Below are 17,341 nucleotides of genomic sequence, written 5' to 3' on the forward strand. Positions count from 1 at the left end.
TTCTCCTTCTCCAACACACCATGTGTTACCTCCTAACTAGTCCCCTGTAACTATTCAACTGTCCCTGTTTCCTCTTTCCTTTATTCAAATCCCTCCTCCCTACCTCTCCCTCCCTCCCTCCCTCCTCCCTCCCTCCCTCCCTCCTCCCTCCCTCCCTCCCTCCCCTCTCCCCCACACAGCGCTTCTTATGTCACACAGAGACCTTGCTTTTGTTCTCCTACCCCTCTCCCTCCCTCCCCCCTCCCTCCCTCCCTCTCCCTCTCCCCCACACAGCGGTTCTTATGTCACACAGAGACCTTGCTTTTGTTCTCCTAACCCTCCCTCTCCCTCCCTCCCTCTCTCTCCCTCTCCTTCCTCTCTCTCCCCCACACAGCGGTTCTTATGTCACAGAGACCTTGCTTTTGTTCTCCTAACCCTCCCTCTCCCTCCCTCCCTCTCTCTCCCTCCCTCCCTCTCCCTCCCTCTCTCTCCCCCACACAGCGGTTCTAATGTCACATAGAGACCTTGCTTTTGTTCCCTCTCTCTCTCTTTCCCTCTTTCTCACGCACACACACACACACACAAACACACACACACACACAACACACACACACACACACACACACACACACCACACACACATACACACACACACACCCAACACTTGTTTATACCTGGTGCTGACATGCGTTCTTTGTACTGATCCACAATCTGATTGTTCCCACGTCGTAGCCGTTGTATCTACACACCCTATTAATACACGTCTCCCATCTGTCCACTGTGTCTCCATGGTGACCAGATAGCAGGGTCCAGAGGACATCACTAGCAGGGTTCATCCTGAGGTCAGCGTCCCAGAGGACACCACTAGCAGGGTTCATCCTGAGGTCAGCCCAGAGGACATCACTAGCAGGGTTCATCCTGAGGTCAGCGTCCCAGAGGACACACTAGCAGGGTTCATCCTGAGGTCAGCGTCCAGCGAGGACACCACTAGCAGGGTTCATCCTGAGGTCAGCGTCCCAGCGAGGACACCACTAGCAGGGTTCATCCTGAGGTCAGCGTCCCAGCGAGGACACCACTAGCAGGGTTCATCCTGAGGTCAGCGTCCCAGAGGACATTACTAGCAGGGTTCATCCTGAGGTCAGCGTCCCAGAGGACATCACTAGCAGGGTTCATCCTGAGGTCAGCGTCCCAGAGGACATCACTAGCAGGGTTCATCCTGAGGTCAGCGTCCCAGAGGACATCACTAGCAGGGTTCATCCTAAGGTCAGCGTCCCAGAGGACATCACTAGCAGGGTTCATCCTGAGGTCAGCGTCCCAGAGGACATCACTAGCAGGGTTCATCCTGAGGTCAGCGTCCCAGAGGACATCACTAGCAGGGTTCATCCTGAGGTCAGCGTCCCAGAGGACATCACTAGCAGGGTTCATCCTGAGGTTCAGCGTCCCAGAGGACATCACTAGCAGGGTTCATCCTGAGGTCAGCGTCCCAGAGGACCTCACTAGCAGGGTTCATCCTGAGGTCAGCGTCCCAGAGGACATCACTAGCAGGGTTCATCCTGAGGTCAGCGTCCCAGAGGACATCACTAGCAGGGTTCATCCTGAGGTCAGCGTCCCAGAGGACATCACTAGCAGGGTTCATCCTGAGGTCAGCGTCCCAGAGGACACCACAGCAGGGTTCATCCTGAGGTCAGCGTCCCAGAGGACATCACTAGCAGGGTTCATCCTGAGGTCAGCGTCCCAGAGGATCACTAGCAGGGTTCATCCTGAGGTCAGCGTCCCAGAGGACATCACTAGCAGGGTTCATCCTGAGGTCAGCGTCCCAGAGGACATCACTAGCAGGGTTCATCCTGAGGTCAGCGTCCCAGAGGACATCACTAGCAGGGTTCATCCTGAGGTCAGCGTCCCAGAGGACATCACTAGCGGGGTTCATCCTGAGGTCAGCGTCCCAGAGGACATCACTAGCAGGGTTCATCCTGAGGTCAGCGTCCCAGGGACACCACCAGCAGGGTTCATCCTGAGGTCAGCGTCCCAGAGGACACCACCAGCAGGGTTCATCCTGAGGTCAGCGTCCCAGAGGACATCACTAGCGGGGTTCATCCTGAGGTCAGCGTCCCAGCGAGGACATCACTAGCAGGGTTCATCCTGAGGTCAGCGTCCCAGAGGACATCACTAGCAGGGTTCATCCTGAGGTCAGCGTCCCAGAGGACATCACTAGCAGGGTTCATCCTGAGGTCAGCGTCCCAGACGGCATCACTAGCAGGGTTCATCCTGAGGTCAGCGTCCCAGAGGACATCACTAGCAGGGTTCATCCTGAGGTCAGCGTCCCAGAGGACATCACTAGCAGGGTTCATCCTGAGGTCAGCGTCCCAGAGGACATCACTAGCAGGGTTCATCCTGAGGTCAGCGTCCCAGAGGACATCACTCGCAGGGTTCATCCTGAGGTCAGCGTCCCAGAGGACATCACTAGCAGGGTTCATCCTGAGGTCAGCGTCCCAGAGGACATCACTAGCAGGGTTCATCCTGAGGTCAGCGTCCCAGAGGACATCACTAGCAGGGTTCATCCTGAGGTCAGCGTCCCAGAGGACATCACTAGCAGGGTTCATCCTGAGGTCAGCGTCCCAGAGGACACCACCAGCAGGGTTCATCCTGAGGTCAGCGTCCCAGAGGACATCACTAGCAGGGTTCATCCTGAGGTCAGCGTCCCAGAGGACATCTAGCAGGGTTCATCCTGAGGTCAGCGTCCAGCGAGGACATCACTAGCAGGGTTCATCCTGAGGTCAGCGTCCCAGAGGACATCACTAGCAGGGTTCATCCTGAGGTCAGCGTCCCAGAGGACATCACTAGCAGGGTTCATCCTGAGGTCAGCGTCCCAGAGGACACTAGCAGGGTTCATCCTGAGGTCAGCGTCCCAGAGGACATCACTAGCAGGGTTCATCCTGAGGTCAGCGTCCCAGAGGACACCACCAGCAGGGTTCATCCTGAGGTCAGCGTCCCAGAGGACACCACCAGCAGGGTTCATCCTGAGGTCAGCGTCCCAGAGGACATCACTAGCGGGGTTCATCCTGAGGTCAGCGTCCCAGCGAGGACATCACTAGCAGGGTTCATCCTGAGGTCAGCGTCCCAGAGGACATCACTAGCAGGGTTCATCCTGAGGTCAGCGTCCCAGAGGACATCACTAGCAGGGTTCATCCTGAGGTCAGCGTCCCAGACGGACATCACTAGCAGGGTTCATCCTGAGGTCAGCGTCCCAGAGGACATCACTAGCAGGGGTTCATCCTGAGGTCAGCGTCCCAGAGGACATCACTAGCAGGGTCATCCTGAGGTCAGCGTCCAGAGGACACCACTAGCAGGGTTCATCCTGAGGTCAGCGTCCCAGAGGACATCACTACGCAGGGTTCATCCTGAGGTCAGCGTCCCACGAGGACATCAATAGCAGGGTTCATCCTGAGTCAGCGTCCCAAGCGGCATCAATAGCAGGGTGATCATCCTGAGGTCACAGCGTCCCAGCGGACATCACTAGCAGGGTTCATCCTGAGGTCAGCGGTCCCAGAGGACATCACTAGCAGGGTTCATCCTGAGGTCAGCGTCCCAGAGGACATCACTAGCAGGGTTCATCCTGAGGTCAGCGTCCCAGAGGACATCACTAGCAGGGTTCATCCTGAGGTCAGCGTCCCAGAGGACATCACTAGCAGGGTTCATCCTGAGGTCAGCGTCCCAGAGGACATCACTAGCAGGGTTCATCCTGAGGTCAGCGTCCCAGAGGACATCACTAGCAGGGTTCATCCTGAGGTCAGCGTCCCAGAGGACATCACTAGCAGGGTTCATCCTGAGGTCAGCGTCCCAGAGGACATCACTAGCAGGGTTCATCCTGAGGTCAGCGTCCCAGAGGACACCACTAGCAGGGTTCATCCTGAGGTCAGCGTCCCAGAGGACATCACTAGCAGGGTTCATCCTGAGGTCAGCGTCCCAGAGGACACACTAGCAGGGTTCATCCTGAGGTCAGCGTCCCAGAGGACATCACTCGCAGGGTTCATCCTGAGGTCAGCGTCCCAGAGGACATCACTAGCAGGGTTCATCCTGAGGTCAGCGTCCCAGAGGACATCACTCGCAGGGTTCATCCTGAGGTCAGCGTCCCAAAGGACATCACTAGCAGGGTTCATCCTGAGGTCAGCGTCCCAGAGGACATCACTAGCAGGGTTCATCCTGAGGTCAGCGTCCCAGAGGACACCACTAGCAGGGTTCATCCTGAGGTCAGCGTCCCAGAGGACATCACTCGCAGGGTTCATCCTGAGGTCAGCGTCCCAGAGGACATCACTAGCAGGGTTCATCCTCGAGGTCAGGCGTCCCAGAGGACACCACTAGCAGGGTTCATCCTGAGGTCAGCGTCCCAGAGGACATCACTAGCAGGGTTCATCCTGAGGTCAGCGTCCCAGAGGACACCACTAGCAGGGTTCATCCTGAGGTCAGCGTCCCAAAGGACACCACTAGCAGGGTTCATCCTGAGGTCAGCGTCCCAGAGGACACCACTAGCAGGGTTCATGCTGAGGTCAGCGTCCCAGAGGACATCACTAGCAGGGTTCATCCTGAGGTCAGCGTCCCAAAGGACACCACTAGCAGGGTTCATCCTGAGGTCAGCGTCCCAGAGGACACCACTAGCAGGGTTCATCCTGAGGTCAGCGTCCCAGAGGACATCACTAGTACACGGAACCCAAGCCGGCTGTGCGTGTGCGCCATCGTGCATAAATGTATTTTGTCCCCCTACACCAAACGCTATCACGGCACGCAGGTTAAAATATCGCTCGCGAGCAGTGTGGTCAGCCTTATAGGGTTCATCCTGAGGTCAGCGTCCCAGCGAGGACACACAGATAGAACAGAGGACACAGGAGAGAGAGAGAAAGAGACGGGAGATCAGAAGATCAGCGGCTTGCTTAGTCCTCCTCTTGGTGCTCACCGTGTCCACCCCAGCCAGTAACATCTCCCCTACTGCTCACCGTGTCCACCAGCATCATCTCCCTACTGCTCACCGTGTCCACCCCAGCCAGTAACATCTCCCCTACTGCTCACCGTGTCCACCAGCATCATCTCCCCTACTGCTCACCGTGTCCACCCCAGCCAGTAACATCTCCCCTACTGCTCACCGTGTCCACCAGCATCATCTCCCCTACTGCTCACCGTGTCCACCAGCATCATCTCCCCTACTGCTCACCGTGTCCACCCCAGCCAGTAACATCTCCCCTACTGCTCACCGTGTCCACCCCAGCCAGTAACATCTCCCCTACTGCTCACCGTGTCCCCAGCATCATCTCCCTACGCTCACCGGTTCCACCCCAGCCAGTAACATCCCCCTACTGCTCACCGTGTCCACCCCAGCCAGTAACATCCCCCTACTGCTCACCGTGTCCACCCCAGCCATAAATCCCCCCTACTGCTCACCGTGTCCACCCCAGCCAGTAACATCCCCCCTACTGCTCACCGTGTCCACCCCAGCCAGTAACATCTCCCCTACTGCTCACCGTGTCCACCCCAGCCAGTAACATCTCCCCTACTGCTCACCGTGTCCACCCCAGCCAGTAACATCTCCCCTACTGCTCACCGTGTCCACCCCAGCCAGTAACATCTCCCCTACTGCTCACCGTGTCCACCCCAGCCAGTAACATCCCCCCTACTGCTCACCGTGTCCACCAGCATCATCTCCCTCTCCCCTACTGCTCACCGTGTCCACCAGCATCATCTCCCCTACTGCTCACCGTGTCCACCCCAGCCAGTAACATCTCCCCTACTGCTCACCGTGTCCACCAGCATCATCTCCCCTACTGCTCACCGTGTCCACCAGCATCATCTCCCTCTCCCCTACTGCTCACCGTGTCCACCAGCATCATCTCCCTCTCCCCTACTGCTCACCGTGTCCACCAGCATCATCTCCCTCTCCCCTACTGCTCACCGTGTCCACCCCAGCCAGTAACATCTCCCCTACTGCTCACCGTGTCCACCAGCATCATCTCCCTCTCCCCTACTGCTCACCGTGTCCACCCCAGCCAGTAACATCTCAGTCATGTTGGCGTAGATCTCCTCCAGGTTCATCTCTCTGGTCACCAGCATGTGAGTTAAAAGACCCCCCTGCACAGTCTCTCCTCGGGACACCAGATCCTGGATCTCCCCCAGACGCTTATCGACATGGATCTGGCCTGGGGGGGAGAGGGGGGGGTTAAGGTAACATATTGATCTCTAGTCCATAACAACAGTATAGGGTTCTACCTGGAACCCAAAAGGGTTCTACCTGGAACCCAAAAGGGTGCTACCTGGAACCAAAAGGGTTCTACCTGGAACCCAAAAGGGTTCTACCTGGAACCCAAAGGGTGCTACCTGGAACCCAAAAGGGTGCTACCTGGAACCCAAAAGGGTTCTACCTGGGACCAAAAGGGTTCTACCTGGAACCCAAAAGGGTTCTACCTGGAACCCAAAAGGGTGCTACCTGGGACCAAAAGGGTTCTACTTGGAACCCAAAAGGGTGCTACCTGGAACCCAAAAGGGTTCTACCTGGAACCCAAAAGGGTGCTACCTGGAACCCAAAAGGGTTCTACCTGGAACCCAAAAGGGTTCTACAAAGGGTTCTCCTGTGGGGAGAGCCAGACATACCAAAGTCAGAAGGGCACAGGAAGGAAGATGGTAGCAAAATGACCAAAACATGAGCATGCAATGCATGCGTTATATTTGTATGACATACAGAGGTTCCCGCCACCATTATAATCTAATCAGGAAGCAGATATGAGCGTTGTTGTTGGGCGTTAACAAGCAAAGAACTGATATGGAGAGATAAATGGTGGAGAAAGGTCAAGGAAAGCTATTTTCATATAGAGGGAGAGGACTCTAGACGTTATGCAAAGACAGAAGCCTATAAAGACAGGAATTGAGTCTTTTTCATGGAAGGGCTCGGTTCTGTTTACGTGTGGAATCAGGTCCTTCCATGGAAGGGCTCGGTTCTGTTTACGTGTGGAATCAGGTCCTTCCATGGAAGGGCTCGGTTCTGTTTACGTGTGGAATCAGGTCCTTCCACGGAAGGGCTCGGTTCTGTTTACGTGTGGAATCAGGTCCTTCCACGGAAGGGCTCGGTTCTGTTTACGTGTGGAATCAGGTCCTTCCACGGAAGGGCTGGGTTCTGTTTCCGTGTGGAATCAGGTCCTTCCATGGAAGGGCTCGGTTCTGTTTACGTGTGGAATCAGGTCCTTCCATGGAAGGGCTCGGTTCTGTTTACGTGTGGAATCAGGTCCTTCCATGGAAGGGCTCGGTTCTGTTACGTGTGGAATCAGGTCCTTCCATGGAAGGGCTCGGTTCTGTTTACGTGTGGAATCAGGTCCTTCCATGGAAGGGCTCGGTTCTGTTTACGTGTGGAATCAGGTCCTTCCATGGAAGGGCTCGGTTCTGTTTACGTGTGGAATCAGGTCCTTCCATGGAAGGGCTGGGTTCTGTTTCCGTGTGGAATCAGGTCCTTCCATGGAAGGGCTCGGTTCTGTTTACGTGTGGAATCAGGTCCTTCCATGGAAGGGCTGGGTTCTGTTTCCGTGTGGAATCAGGTCCTTCCATGGAAGGGCTCGGTTCTGTTTACGTGTGGAATCAGGTCCTTCCATGGAAGGGCTCGGTTCTGTTTACGTGTGGAATCAGGTCCTTCCATGGAAGGGCTCGGTTCTGTTACGTGTGGAATCAGGTCCTTCCATGGAAGGGCTGGGTTCTGTTTCCGTGTGGAATCAGGTCCTTCCATGGAAGGGCTGGGTTCTGTTTACGTGTGGAATCAGGTCCTTCCATGGAAGGGCTCGGTTCTGTTTACGTGTGGAATCAGGTCCTTCCATGGAAGGGCTCGGTTCTGTTTACGTGTGGAATCAGGTCCTTCCACGGAAGGGCTCGGTTCTGTTACGTGTGGAATCAGGTCCTTCCACGGAAGGGCTCGGTTCTGTTTACGTGTGGAATCAGGTCCTTCCATGGAAGGGCTCGGTTCTGTTACGTGTGGAATCAGGTCCTTCCACGGAAGGGCTCGGTTCTGTTTACGTGTGGAATCAGGTCCTTCCATGGAAGGGCTCGGTTCTGTTTACGTGTGGAATCAGGTCCTTCCATGGAAGGGCTCGGTTCTGTTTCCGTGTGGAATCAGGTCCTTCCATGGAAGGACTGGTCTCTGTTTCCGTGTGGAATCAGGTCCTTCCATGGAAGGGCTCGGTTCTGTTTCCGTGTGGAATCAGGTCCTTCCATGGAAGGGCTCGGTTCTGTTTCCGTGTGGAATCAGGTCCTTCCATGGAAGGGCTCGGTTCTGTTTCCGTGTGGAATCAGGTCCTTCCATGGAAGGGCTCGGTTCTGTTTACGTGTGGAATCAGGTCCTTCCATGGACCAGCTCGGCTTTGCTACTCTGTATTAAAGTCTATATTGAATTCACAAGTTCTTGTAAGAGTGTTATATTTTTGAGACAATTTTCCACGACAGTTACAGAAACACAAAAGTCTGAGGCTGTTAAAAGGTCAAACACCCCGAGGGGGTAAACCACCACTCTGAGACTGTTAAAGGTCAAACACCTCGGGGGGGTAAACCACCACTCTGAGACTGTTAAAGGTCAAACACCCCGGGGGGGGTAAACCACCACTCTGAGACTGTTAAAGGTCAAACACCCCGGGGGGGTAAACCACCACTCTGAGACTGTTAAAGGTCAAACACCCCGGGGGGGGTAAATCACCACTCTGAGACTGTTAAAGGTCAAACACCCCGGGGGGGTAAACCACCACTCTGAGACTGTTAAAGGTCAAACACCCCGGGGGGGTAAACCACCACTCTGAGACTGTTAAAGGTCAAACACCCCGGGGGGGTAAACCACCACTCTGAGACTGTTAAAGGTCAAACACCCCGGGGGGGGTAAATCACCAGTCTGAGGCTTTTAAAGGTCAAACACCCCGGGGGGGGTAAACCACCACTCTGAGACTGTTAAAGATCAAACACCCCAGGGGGTAAACCACCACTCTGAGACTGTTAAAGGTCAAACACCCCGGGGGGGGGGTAAATCACCACTCTGAGACTGTTAAAGGTCAAACACCCCGGGGGGGTAAACCACCACTCTGAGACTGTTAAAGGTCAAACACCCCGGGGGGGTAAACCACCACTCTGAGACTGTTAAAGGTCAAACACCCCGGGGGGGTAAATCACCACTCTGAGACTGTTAAAGGTCAAACACCCCGGGGGGGTAACCACCACTCTGAGACTGTTAAAGGTCAAACACCCCGGGGGGGTAAACCACCGGTGGAAATGCAGCATCACCAAAACGTACTGAAACTGAAGAGTCCGTCCCAGGAGCTGCAGAACTCGTCCCAGGGTCTGGGGATGATGGTTCTGAGCCACTTAGGGATGGCTCCGGCGTACATGGTCATTTTAAAGGAACTAAACATCAGGTGCAGGGCTGCGATGTAGTCCTGGCTCTTCTGAGGAACCTCATTCTCCAAGCAGCCCAGACGGTCCTCGTACAAGATGGCTGCCATACCTGGAAGAAGAGGAAGGTAAAATGAACTTGAAGATAAATTGGGGTTTATTAGTTTAGCTGCCTGTGACAATTGGAAATGATGGCTGCCACACCTGTGATGTATTTTTGCACCCTCAATATCAGACTTACCACAGAGTCTGAACAGGTCCAGTATGTAGTCTACATGACCTCTAATATACTGGAGTAGTAACTGACCTGTCACCCATGCTGTACCCACTACCCATCCTCCCTGTACCCACTACCCATCCTCCCTGTACCCACTACCCTCCCTGTACCCACTACCCTCCCTGTGCCCACTACCCATCCTCCCTGTGCCCACTACCCTCCCTGTACCCACTACCCATCCTCCCTGTACCCACTACCCATCCTCCCTGTACCCACTACCCACCCTCCCTGTACCCACTACCCACCCTGTACCCACTACCCATCCTCCCTGTACCCACTACCCACCCTCCCTGTACCCACTACCCACCCTGTACCCACTACCCTCCCTGTACCCACTACCCATCCTCCCTGTACCCACTACCCTCCCTCCCTGTACCCACTACCCTCCCTGTACCCACTACCCATCCTCCCACTACCTATCCTCCCTGTACCCACTACCCACTACCCATCCTCCCTGTACCCACTACCCATCCTCCCTGTACCCACTACCCATCCTCCCTGTACCCACTACCCACCTTCCATTGCGTATTTGAAAAACAGATCGTTAATATTGAGCACGGTGAGTCCGTCTGTCTGCTGTCTCCTCAGCGTAACCACTCTCTTCACCAGGTCCCCCACCACAGCATTCACATCGTCAGAGAACTGAGCCACGTCCTTCGGTCTCATGATCAGCTGACGCAGGACGCTGCGCATCTTTAACCAGTCCTCACCCTCCCTGCAGAGAGAGAGAGAGAGAAAGGTAGAGAAGGTCAGAGACAATGATCAGCTGACGGAGGACGCTGCGCATCTTTAACCAGTCCTCACCCTCCCTGCAGAGAGAGAGAGAGAGAAAGGTAGAGAAGGTCAGAGACAATGATCAGCTGACGCAGGACGCTGTGCATCTTTAACCAGTCCTCACCCTCCCTGCAGAGAGAGAGAGAGAGAAAGGTAGAGAAGGTCAGAGACAATGATCAGCTGACGCAGGACGCTGCGCATCTTTAACCAGTCCTCACCCTCCCTGCAGAGAGAGAGAGAGAAAGGTAGAGAAGGTCAGAGACAATGATCAGCTGACGGAGGACGCTGTGCATCTTTAACCAGCCCTCACCCTCCCTGCAGAGAGAGAGAGAGAAAGGTAGAGAAGGTCAGAGACAATGATCAGCTGACGGAGGACGCTGCGCATCTTTAACCAGTCCTCACCCTCCCTGCAGAGAGAGAGAGAGAAAGGTAGAGAAGGTCAGAGACAATGATCAGCTGACGGAGGACGCTGCGCATCTTTAACCAGTCCTCACCCTCCCTGCAGAGAGAGAGAGAGAGGAAGGTAGAGAAGGTCAGAGACAATGATCAGCTGACGCAGGACGCTGTGCATCTTTAACCAGTCCTCACCCTCCCTGCAGAGAGAGAGAGAGAGAAAGGTAGAGAAGGTCAGAGACAATGATCAGCTGACGCAGGACGCTGCGCATCTTTAACCAGTCCTCACCCTCCCTGCAGAGAGAGAGAGAGAGAAAGGTAGAGAAGGTCAGAGACAATGATCAGCTGACGCAGGACGCTGTGCATCTTTAACCAGTCCTCACCCTCCCTGCAGAGAGAGAGAGAGAGAAAGGTAGAGAAGGTCAGAGACAATGATCAGCTGACGCAGGACGCTGTGCATCTTTAACCAGTCCTCACCCTCCCTGCAGAGAGAGAGAGAGAGAAAGGTAGAGAAGGTCAGAGACAATGATCAGCTGACGCAGGACGCTGTGCATCTTTAACCAGTCCTCACCCTCCCTGCAGAGAGAGAGAGAGAAGGTAGAGAAGGTCAGAGACAATGATCAGCTGACGGAGGACGCTGCGCATCTTTAACCAGTCCTCACCCTCCCTGCAGAGAGAGAGAGAGAAAGGTAGAGAAGGTCAGAGACAATGATCAGCTGACGGAGGACGCTGTGCATCTTTAACCAGTCCTCACCCTCCCTGCAGAGAGAGAGAGAGGTAGAGAAGGTCAGAGACAATGATCAGCTGACGCAGGACGCTGTGCATCTTTAACCAGTCCTCACCCTCCCTGCAGAGAGAGAGAGAGAGGAAGGTAGAGAAGGTCAGAGACAATGATCAGCTGACGCAGGACGCTGCGCATCTTTAACCAGTCCTCACCCTCCCTGCAGAGAGAGAGAGAGAAAGGTAGAGAAGGTCAGAGACAATGATCAGCTGACGCAGGACGCTGCGCATCTTTAACCAGTCCTCACCCTCCCTGCAGAGAGAGAGAGAGAAAGGTAGAGAAGGTCAGAGACAATGATCAGCTGACGGAGGACGCTGCGCATCTTTAACCAGTCCTCACCCTCCCTGCAGAGAGAGAGAGAGAGAAAGGTAGAGAAGGTCAGAGACAATGATCAGCTGACGCAGGACGCTGCGCATCTTTAACCAGTCCTCACCCTCCCTGCAGAGAGAGAGAGAGAAAGGTAGAGAAGGTCAGAGACAATGATCAGCTGACGGAGGACGCTGTGCATCTTAACCAGTCCTCACCCTCCCTGCAGAGAGAGAGAGAGGTAGAGAAGGTCAGAGACAATGATCAGCTGACGCAGGACGCTGTGCATCTTTAACCAGTCCTCACCCTCCCTGCAGAGAGAGAGAGAGAGGAAGGTAGAGAAGGTCAGAGACAATGATCAGCTGACGGAGGACGCTGCGCATCTTTAACCAGTCCTCACCCTCCCTGCAGAGAGAGAGAGAGAAAGGTAGAGAAGGTCAGAGACAATGATCAGCTGACGGAGGACGCTGCGCATCTTTAACCAGTCCTCACCCTCCCTGCAGAGAGAGAGAGAGAGAAAGGTAGAGAAGGTCAGAGACAATGATCAGCTGACGCAGGACGCTGCGCATCTTTAACCAGTCCTCACCCTCCCTGCAGAGAGAGAGAGAGAAAGGTAGAGAAGGTCAGAGACAATGATCAGCTGACGGAGGACGCTGTGCATCTTTAACCAGTCCTCACCCTCCCTGCAGAGAGAGAGAGAGGTAGAGAAGGTCAGAGACAATGATCAGCTGACGCAGGACGCTGTGCATCTTTAACCAGTCCTCACCCTCCCTGCAGAGAGAGAGAGAGAGGAAGGTAGAGAAGGTCAGAGACAATGATCAGCTGACGGAGGACGCTGCGCATCTTTAACCAGTCCTCACCCTCCCTGCAGAGAGAGAGAGAGAAAGGTAGAGAAGGTCAGAGACAATGATCAGCTGACGGAGGACGCTGTGCATCTTTAACCAGTCCTCACCCTCCCTGCAGAGAGAGAGAGAGAGAAAGGTAGAGAAGGTCAGAGACAATGATCAGCTGACGCAGGACGCTGCGCATCTTTAACCAGTCCTCACCCTCCCTGCAGAGAGAGAGAGAGAGAAAGGTAGAGAAGGTCAGAGACAATGATCAGCTGACGCAGGACGCTGCGCATCTTTAACCAGTCCTCACCCTCCCTGCAGAGAGAGAGAGAGAGAGAAAGGTAGAGAAGGTCAGAGACAATGATCAGCTGACGGAGGACGCTGCGCATCTTTAACCAGTCCTCACCCTCCCTGCAGAGAGAGAGAGAGAAAGGTAGAGAAGGTCAGAGACAATGATCAGCTGACGCAGGACGCTGCGCATCTTTAACCAGTCCTCACCCTCCCTGCAGAGAGAGAGAGAGAGAAAGGTAGAGAAGGTCAGAGACAATGATCAGCTGACGCAGGACGCTGCGCATCTTTAACCAGTCCTCACCCTCCCTGCAGAGAGAGAGAGAGAGGAAGGTAGAGAAGGTCAGAGACAATGATCAGCTGACGGAGGACGCTGCGCATCTTTAACCAGTCCTCACCCTCCCTGCAGAGAGAGAGAGAGAGAAAGGTAGAGAAGGTCAGAGACAACTAAAAGGTTTCCCAGAAATCCCAGGTTGGGGAAGATTCCCGGGATCAGTAAAGATATCAGCAGGCCCCAACAAACATAAAATGTTGTTGTTGTAATTTTACAATAACGAATTAATACAAAAAGGTCAGAAATGTTTTGTATTTGTTGATAAAAAATTAGTTCATATAAAAGGATAAGAATTAATAAATCAATATAAATACAAGGATATTTTAACGGGGATAAATAGAAAAATAGGTGAGGCATTGAAAAAAAGGTTAAAAGGGTGTTAATTAATTTCATAGAGTCGTGGTTTTACGGAACAATATGTACGAGCTACAGAGCTCTGAGAAACAGATTCTTCACTTGTCAAACATCCCGTTTTTTGTTCCTATGTCCACTGTTGATGATTCTACGCAAAATATTCATTACAACTAACTGAAGTCGATATTACTTCTCCCTGTGAATCATTTCTAGATTTTCTCTCCTTTCAAAAAAAGGGGGTATAACATTTTTTTGTGTCCCCATGATGGTCACAGGTCGAAGTTCAGAGGTCAGACTCACGCTGAGATAAGTCCGGTAGATCTGCCCCTGAGGTCGCGGTACTCCTTCCAGGACTCCATGTTGCCTCTCTGCGGGGCCACACCTTCCGTCCTCAGCACCTCGGCAACCAGATCCCGCCCTGCGATAGACACAACCAGCTGGGGGCCGAAACGAGACTTAAAGATCTTTCCATACTTCTGAGAGTGTTCCATCTGGGGGGAGACAGAGAGAGAGGAACCTCGCTGTTAACATCCTGTCTGGGATGTGCTGTCAACATCCTGTCTGGGATGTGCTGTCAACATCCTGTCTGGGATTTGCTGTCAACATCCTGTCTGGGATATGCTGTCAACATCCTGTCTGGGATATGCTGTCATCATCCTGTCTGGGATTTGCTGTCAACATCCTGTCTGGGATGTGCTGTCAACATCCTGTCTGGGATGTGCTGTCAACATCCTGTCTGGGATGTGCTGTGAACATCCTGTCTGGGATGTGCTGTCAACATCCTGTCTGGGATGTGCTGTCAACATCCTGTCTGGGATGTGCTGTCAACATCCTGTCTGGGATTTGCTGTCAACATCCTGTCTGGGATTTGCTGTCAACATCCTGTCTGGGATTTGCTGTCAACACCATGTCTGGGATTTGCTGTCAACACCATGTCTGGGATTTGCTGTCAACACCCTGTCTGGGATTTGCTGTCAACATCCTGTCTGGGATTTGCTGTCAACACCATGTCTGGGATGTGCTGTCAACATCCTGTCTGGGATGTGCTGTCAACATCCTGTCTGGGATTTGCTGTCAACACCATGTCTGGGATGTGCTGTCAACATCCTGTCTGGGATTTGCTGTCAACACCCTGTCTGGGATGTGCTGTCAACATCCTGTCTGGGATTTGCTGTCAACATCCTGTCTGGGATGTGCTGTCAACACCATGTCTGGGATTTGCTGTCAACATCCTGTCTGGGATTTGCCATTTAGGGGTTTAAGCCTATAGAATGTGATGCCTGTTTTGATCTGTTTTGATCTGGAGTCACACTAAACTAATCCTCATGTCTCTCCATCTCACAGAGTTTGGCAGCGGGGGTTTGGCAGCGGGGGTTTGGCAGCGGGGAGTTTGGCAGCGGGGGTTTGGCAGCGGGGTTTTGGCAGCGGGGGTTTTGGCAGCGGGGGTTTTGGCAGCGGGGGTTTGGCAGCGGGGGGTTTGGCAGCGGGGGGTTTGGCAGCGGGGGTTTGGCAGCGGGGGTTTGCCAACGCAGCACAGAGAGACCTGGCACCAGGCTACCCAGATATAGACAGGCAGTGTTACTAGGTTACATTCAGAAATCATGGAGGGTCACTAAACCAATCTTTCACTCTATCCCCTTTATCGCTGTGTGGAACGACACATGTAACTGGGACTTATTTCCCTAACACCATATCCCTAACACCATTTCCCTAACACCATTTCCCTAACACCATTTCCCTAACACCATTACCCTAACACCATTTCCCTAACACCATATCCAAACACCATTTCCCTAACACCATATCCTAACACCATATCCTAACACCATATCCTAACACCATATCCTAACACCATATCCTAACACCATATCCCTAACACCATATCCCTAACACCATATCCCTAACACCATATTCCTAACACCATCCCCTAACACCATATCCTAACACCATCTCCTAACACCATATCCCTAGCACCATATCCCTAGCACCATCCCCTAACACCATATCCTAACACCATTTCCCTAACACCATTTCCCTAGCACCATATCCCTAACACCTATTGAGTAATGGTTCCATTTCCCTAACACCATTTCCTAACACCATTTCCTAACACCATATCCCTAACACCATATCCCTAACACCATAACCCTAACACCATTTCCCTAACACCATTGCCCTAACACCATTGCCCTAACACCATTGCCCTAACACCATTGCCCTAACACCATATCCAAACACCATTCCCCTAACACCATATCCTAACACCATTTCCCTAACACCATATCCTAACACCATATCCTAACACCATCCCCTAACACCATAACCCTAACACCATATCCCTAACACCATATCCCTAACACCATATCCCTAACACCATCCCCTAACACCATCTCCTAACACCATCTCCTAACACCATCTCCTAACACCATCTCCTAACACCATATCCCTAGCACCATATCCCTAGCACCATATCCCTAACACCATCCCCTAACACCATATCCTAACACCATTTCCCTAACACCATTTTCCTAACACCATTTCCCTAGCACCTATTGAGTAATGGTTCCATTTCCCTAACACCATTTCCCTAACACCATTTCCCTAGCACCATATCCCTAACACCATTTCCCTAGCACCATATCCCTCACAACATATCTCTAACACCATCCCCTAACACCATTTCCCTAACACCATTTCCCTAGCACCATATCCCTAACACCATTTCCCTAACACCATTTCCCTAACACCATTTCCCTAGCACCTATTAAGTAATGGTTCCATTTCCCTAACATGGTGATGGTTATGCAACACCCCCCCACACTACTTCTGATTGGCTATTCAAAATGTCACCGCCCCCCCAAAGGAGGGGCACTGGGACACATCTTTGTGCTCAAGCTCCGGCACAAACGCCCCAAAGGAAGTACCGAAACAGGCACAAACGCCCCAAAGGAAGTACCGAAACAGCTGTTCTCATGTCCACAGTAGTTGTATTATGTACTCTGGGCTCTGGGCTCCCCCCCATTTCACTCACAATGGATTCATTCAGCACACAACCAGCTCTTTAAAGGAAGTATATTTTCACCAAACAATGAGCACTGTAACCTGTATGTCTACAGTAGCCTAGTTGTGTTATTGACCAGGTAGAAGGCTTCTTCTTCCATTAGACTGAACTGAAGTACATGAGTTATAGTAGACAGAACAACAACCTGCATTAACAGTGTGGTAATACAGAACACATGTTTTCCTATTGACTACCAGGTAACAATGTGCTGTCTGTCTTCTTCAATGGGGAGTTATAGTAGACAGACCAGTCTGGCCTGTTTTACAGACACCTTCAGGTCTAGACAGACGGGTAAACCTCTAGACAGACAGGTAGACATCTAGACAGACAGGTAGACCTCTAGGTAAACCTCTAGACAGACGGGTAAACCTCCAGACAGACAGACGGGTAAACCTCTAGACAGACAGACGGGTAAACCTCTAGACAGACAGACGGGTAAACCTCTAGACAGACGGGTAAACCTCTAGACAGACGGGGTAAACCTCTAGACAGACAGACGGGTAAACCTCTAGACACAGGGGTAAACCTCTAGACACAGGGGTAAACCTCTAGACAGACGGGTAAACCTCTA

At 52.9% G+C, this 17,341-nt stretch overlaps 1 protein-coding gene across 1 annotated transcript; it reads right to left on the reverse strand.

Moving 5' to 3' along the window:
• Positions 1-5,698: 5,698 nt before the first annotated feature.
• On the reverse strand, positions 5,699-14,227 carry LOC115183068 (cytochrome P450 27C1-like). Its single transcript, XM_029744429.1, has 4 exons — positions 14,010-14,227; positions 10,165-10,364; positions 9,275-9,484; positions 5,699-6,161 (listed from the first exon to the last, which is right to left on the reverse strand). The coding sequence occupies exons 1-4, from the start codon at positions 14,198-14,200 to the stop codon at positions 5,947-5,949; spliced, it is 816 nt and encodes a 271-aa protein (XP_029600289.1). The 5' UTR covers positions 14,201-14,227; the 3' UTR covers positions 5,699-5,946.
• Positions 14,228-17,341: the final 3,114 nt, after the last annotated feature.

This window comes from Salmo trutta, unplaced genomic scaffold (assembly GCF_901001165.1).
Source record: "Salmo trutta unplaced genomic scaffold, fSalTru1.1, whole genome shotgun sequence".
In the NCBI taxonomy this organism is placed as follows: domain Eukaryota; kingdom Metazoa; phylum Chordata; class Actinopteri; order Salmoniformes; family Salmonidae; genus Salmo; species Salmo trutta.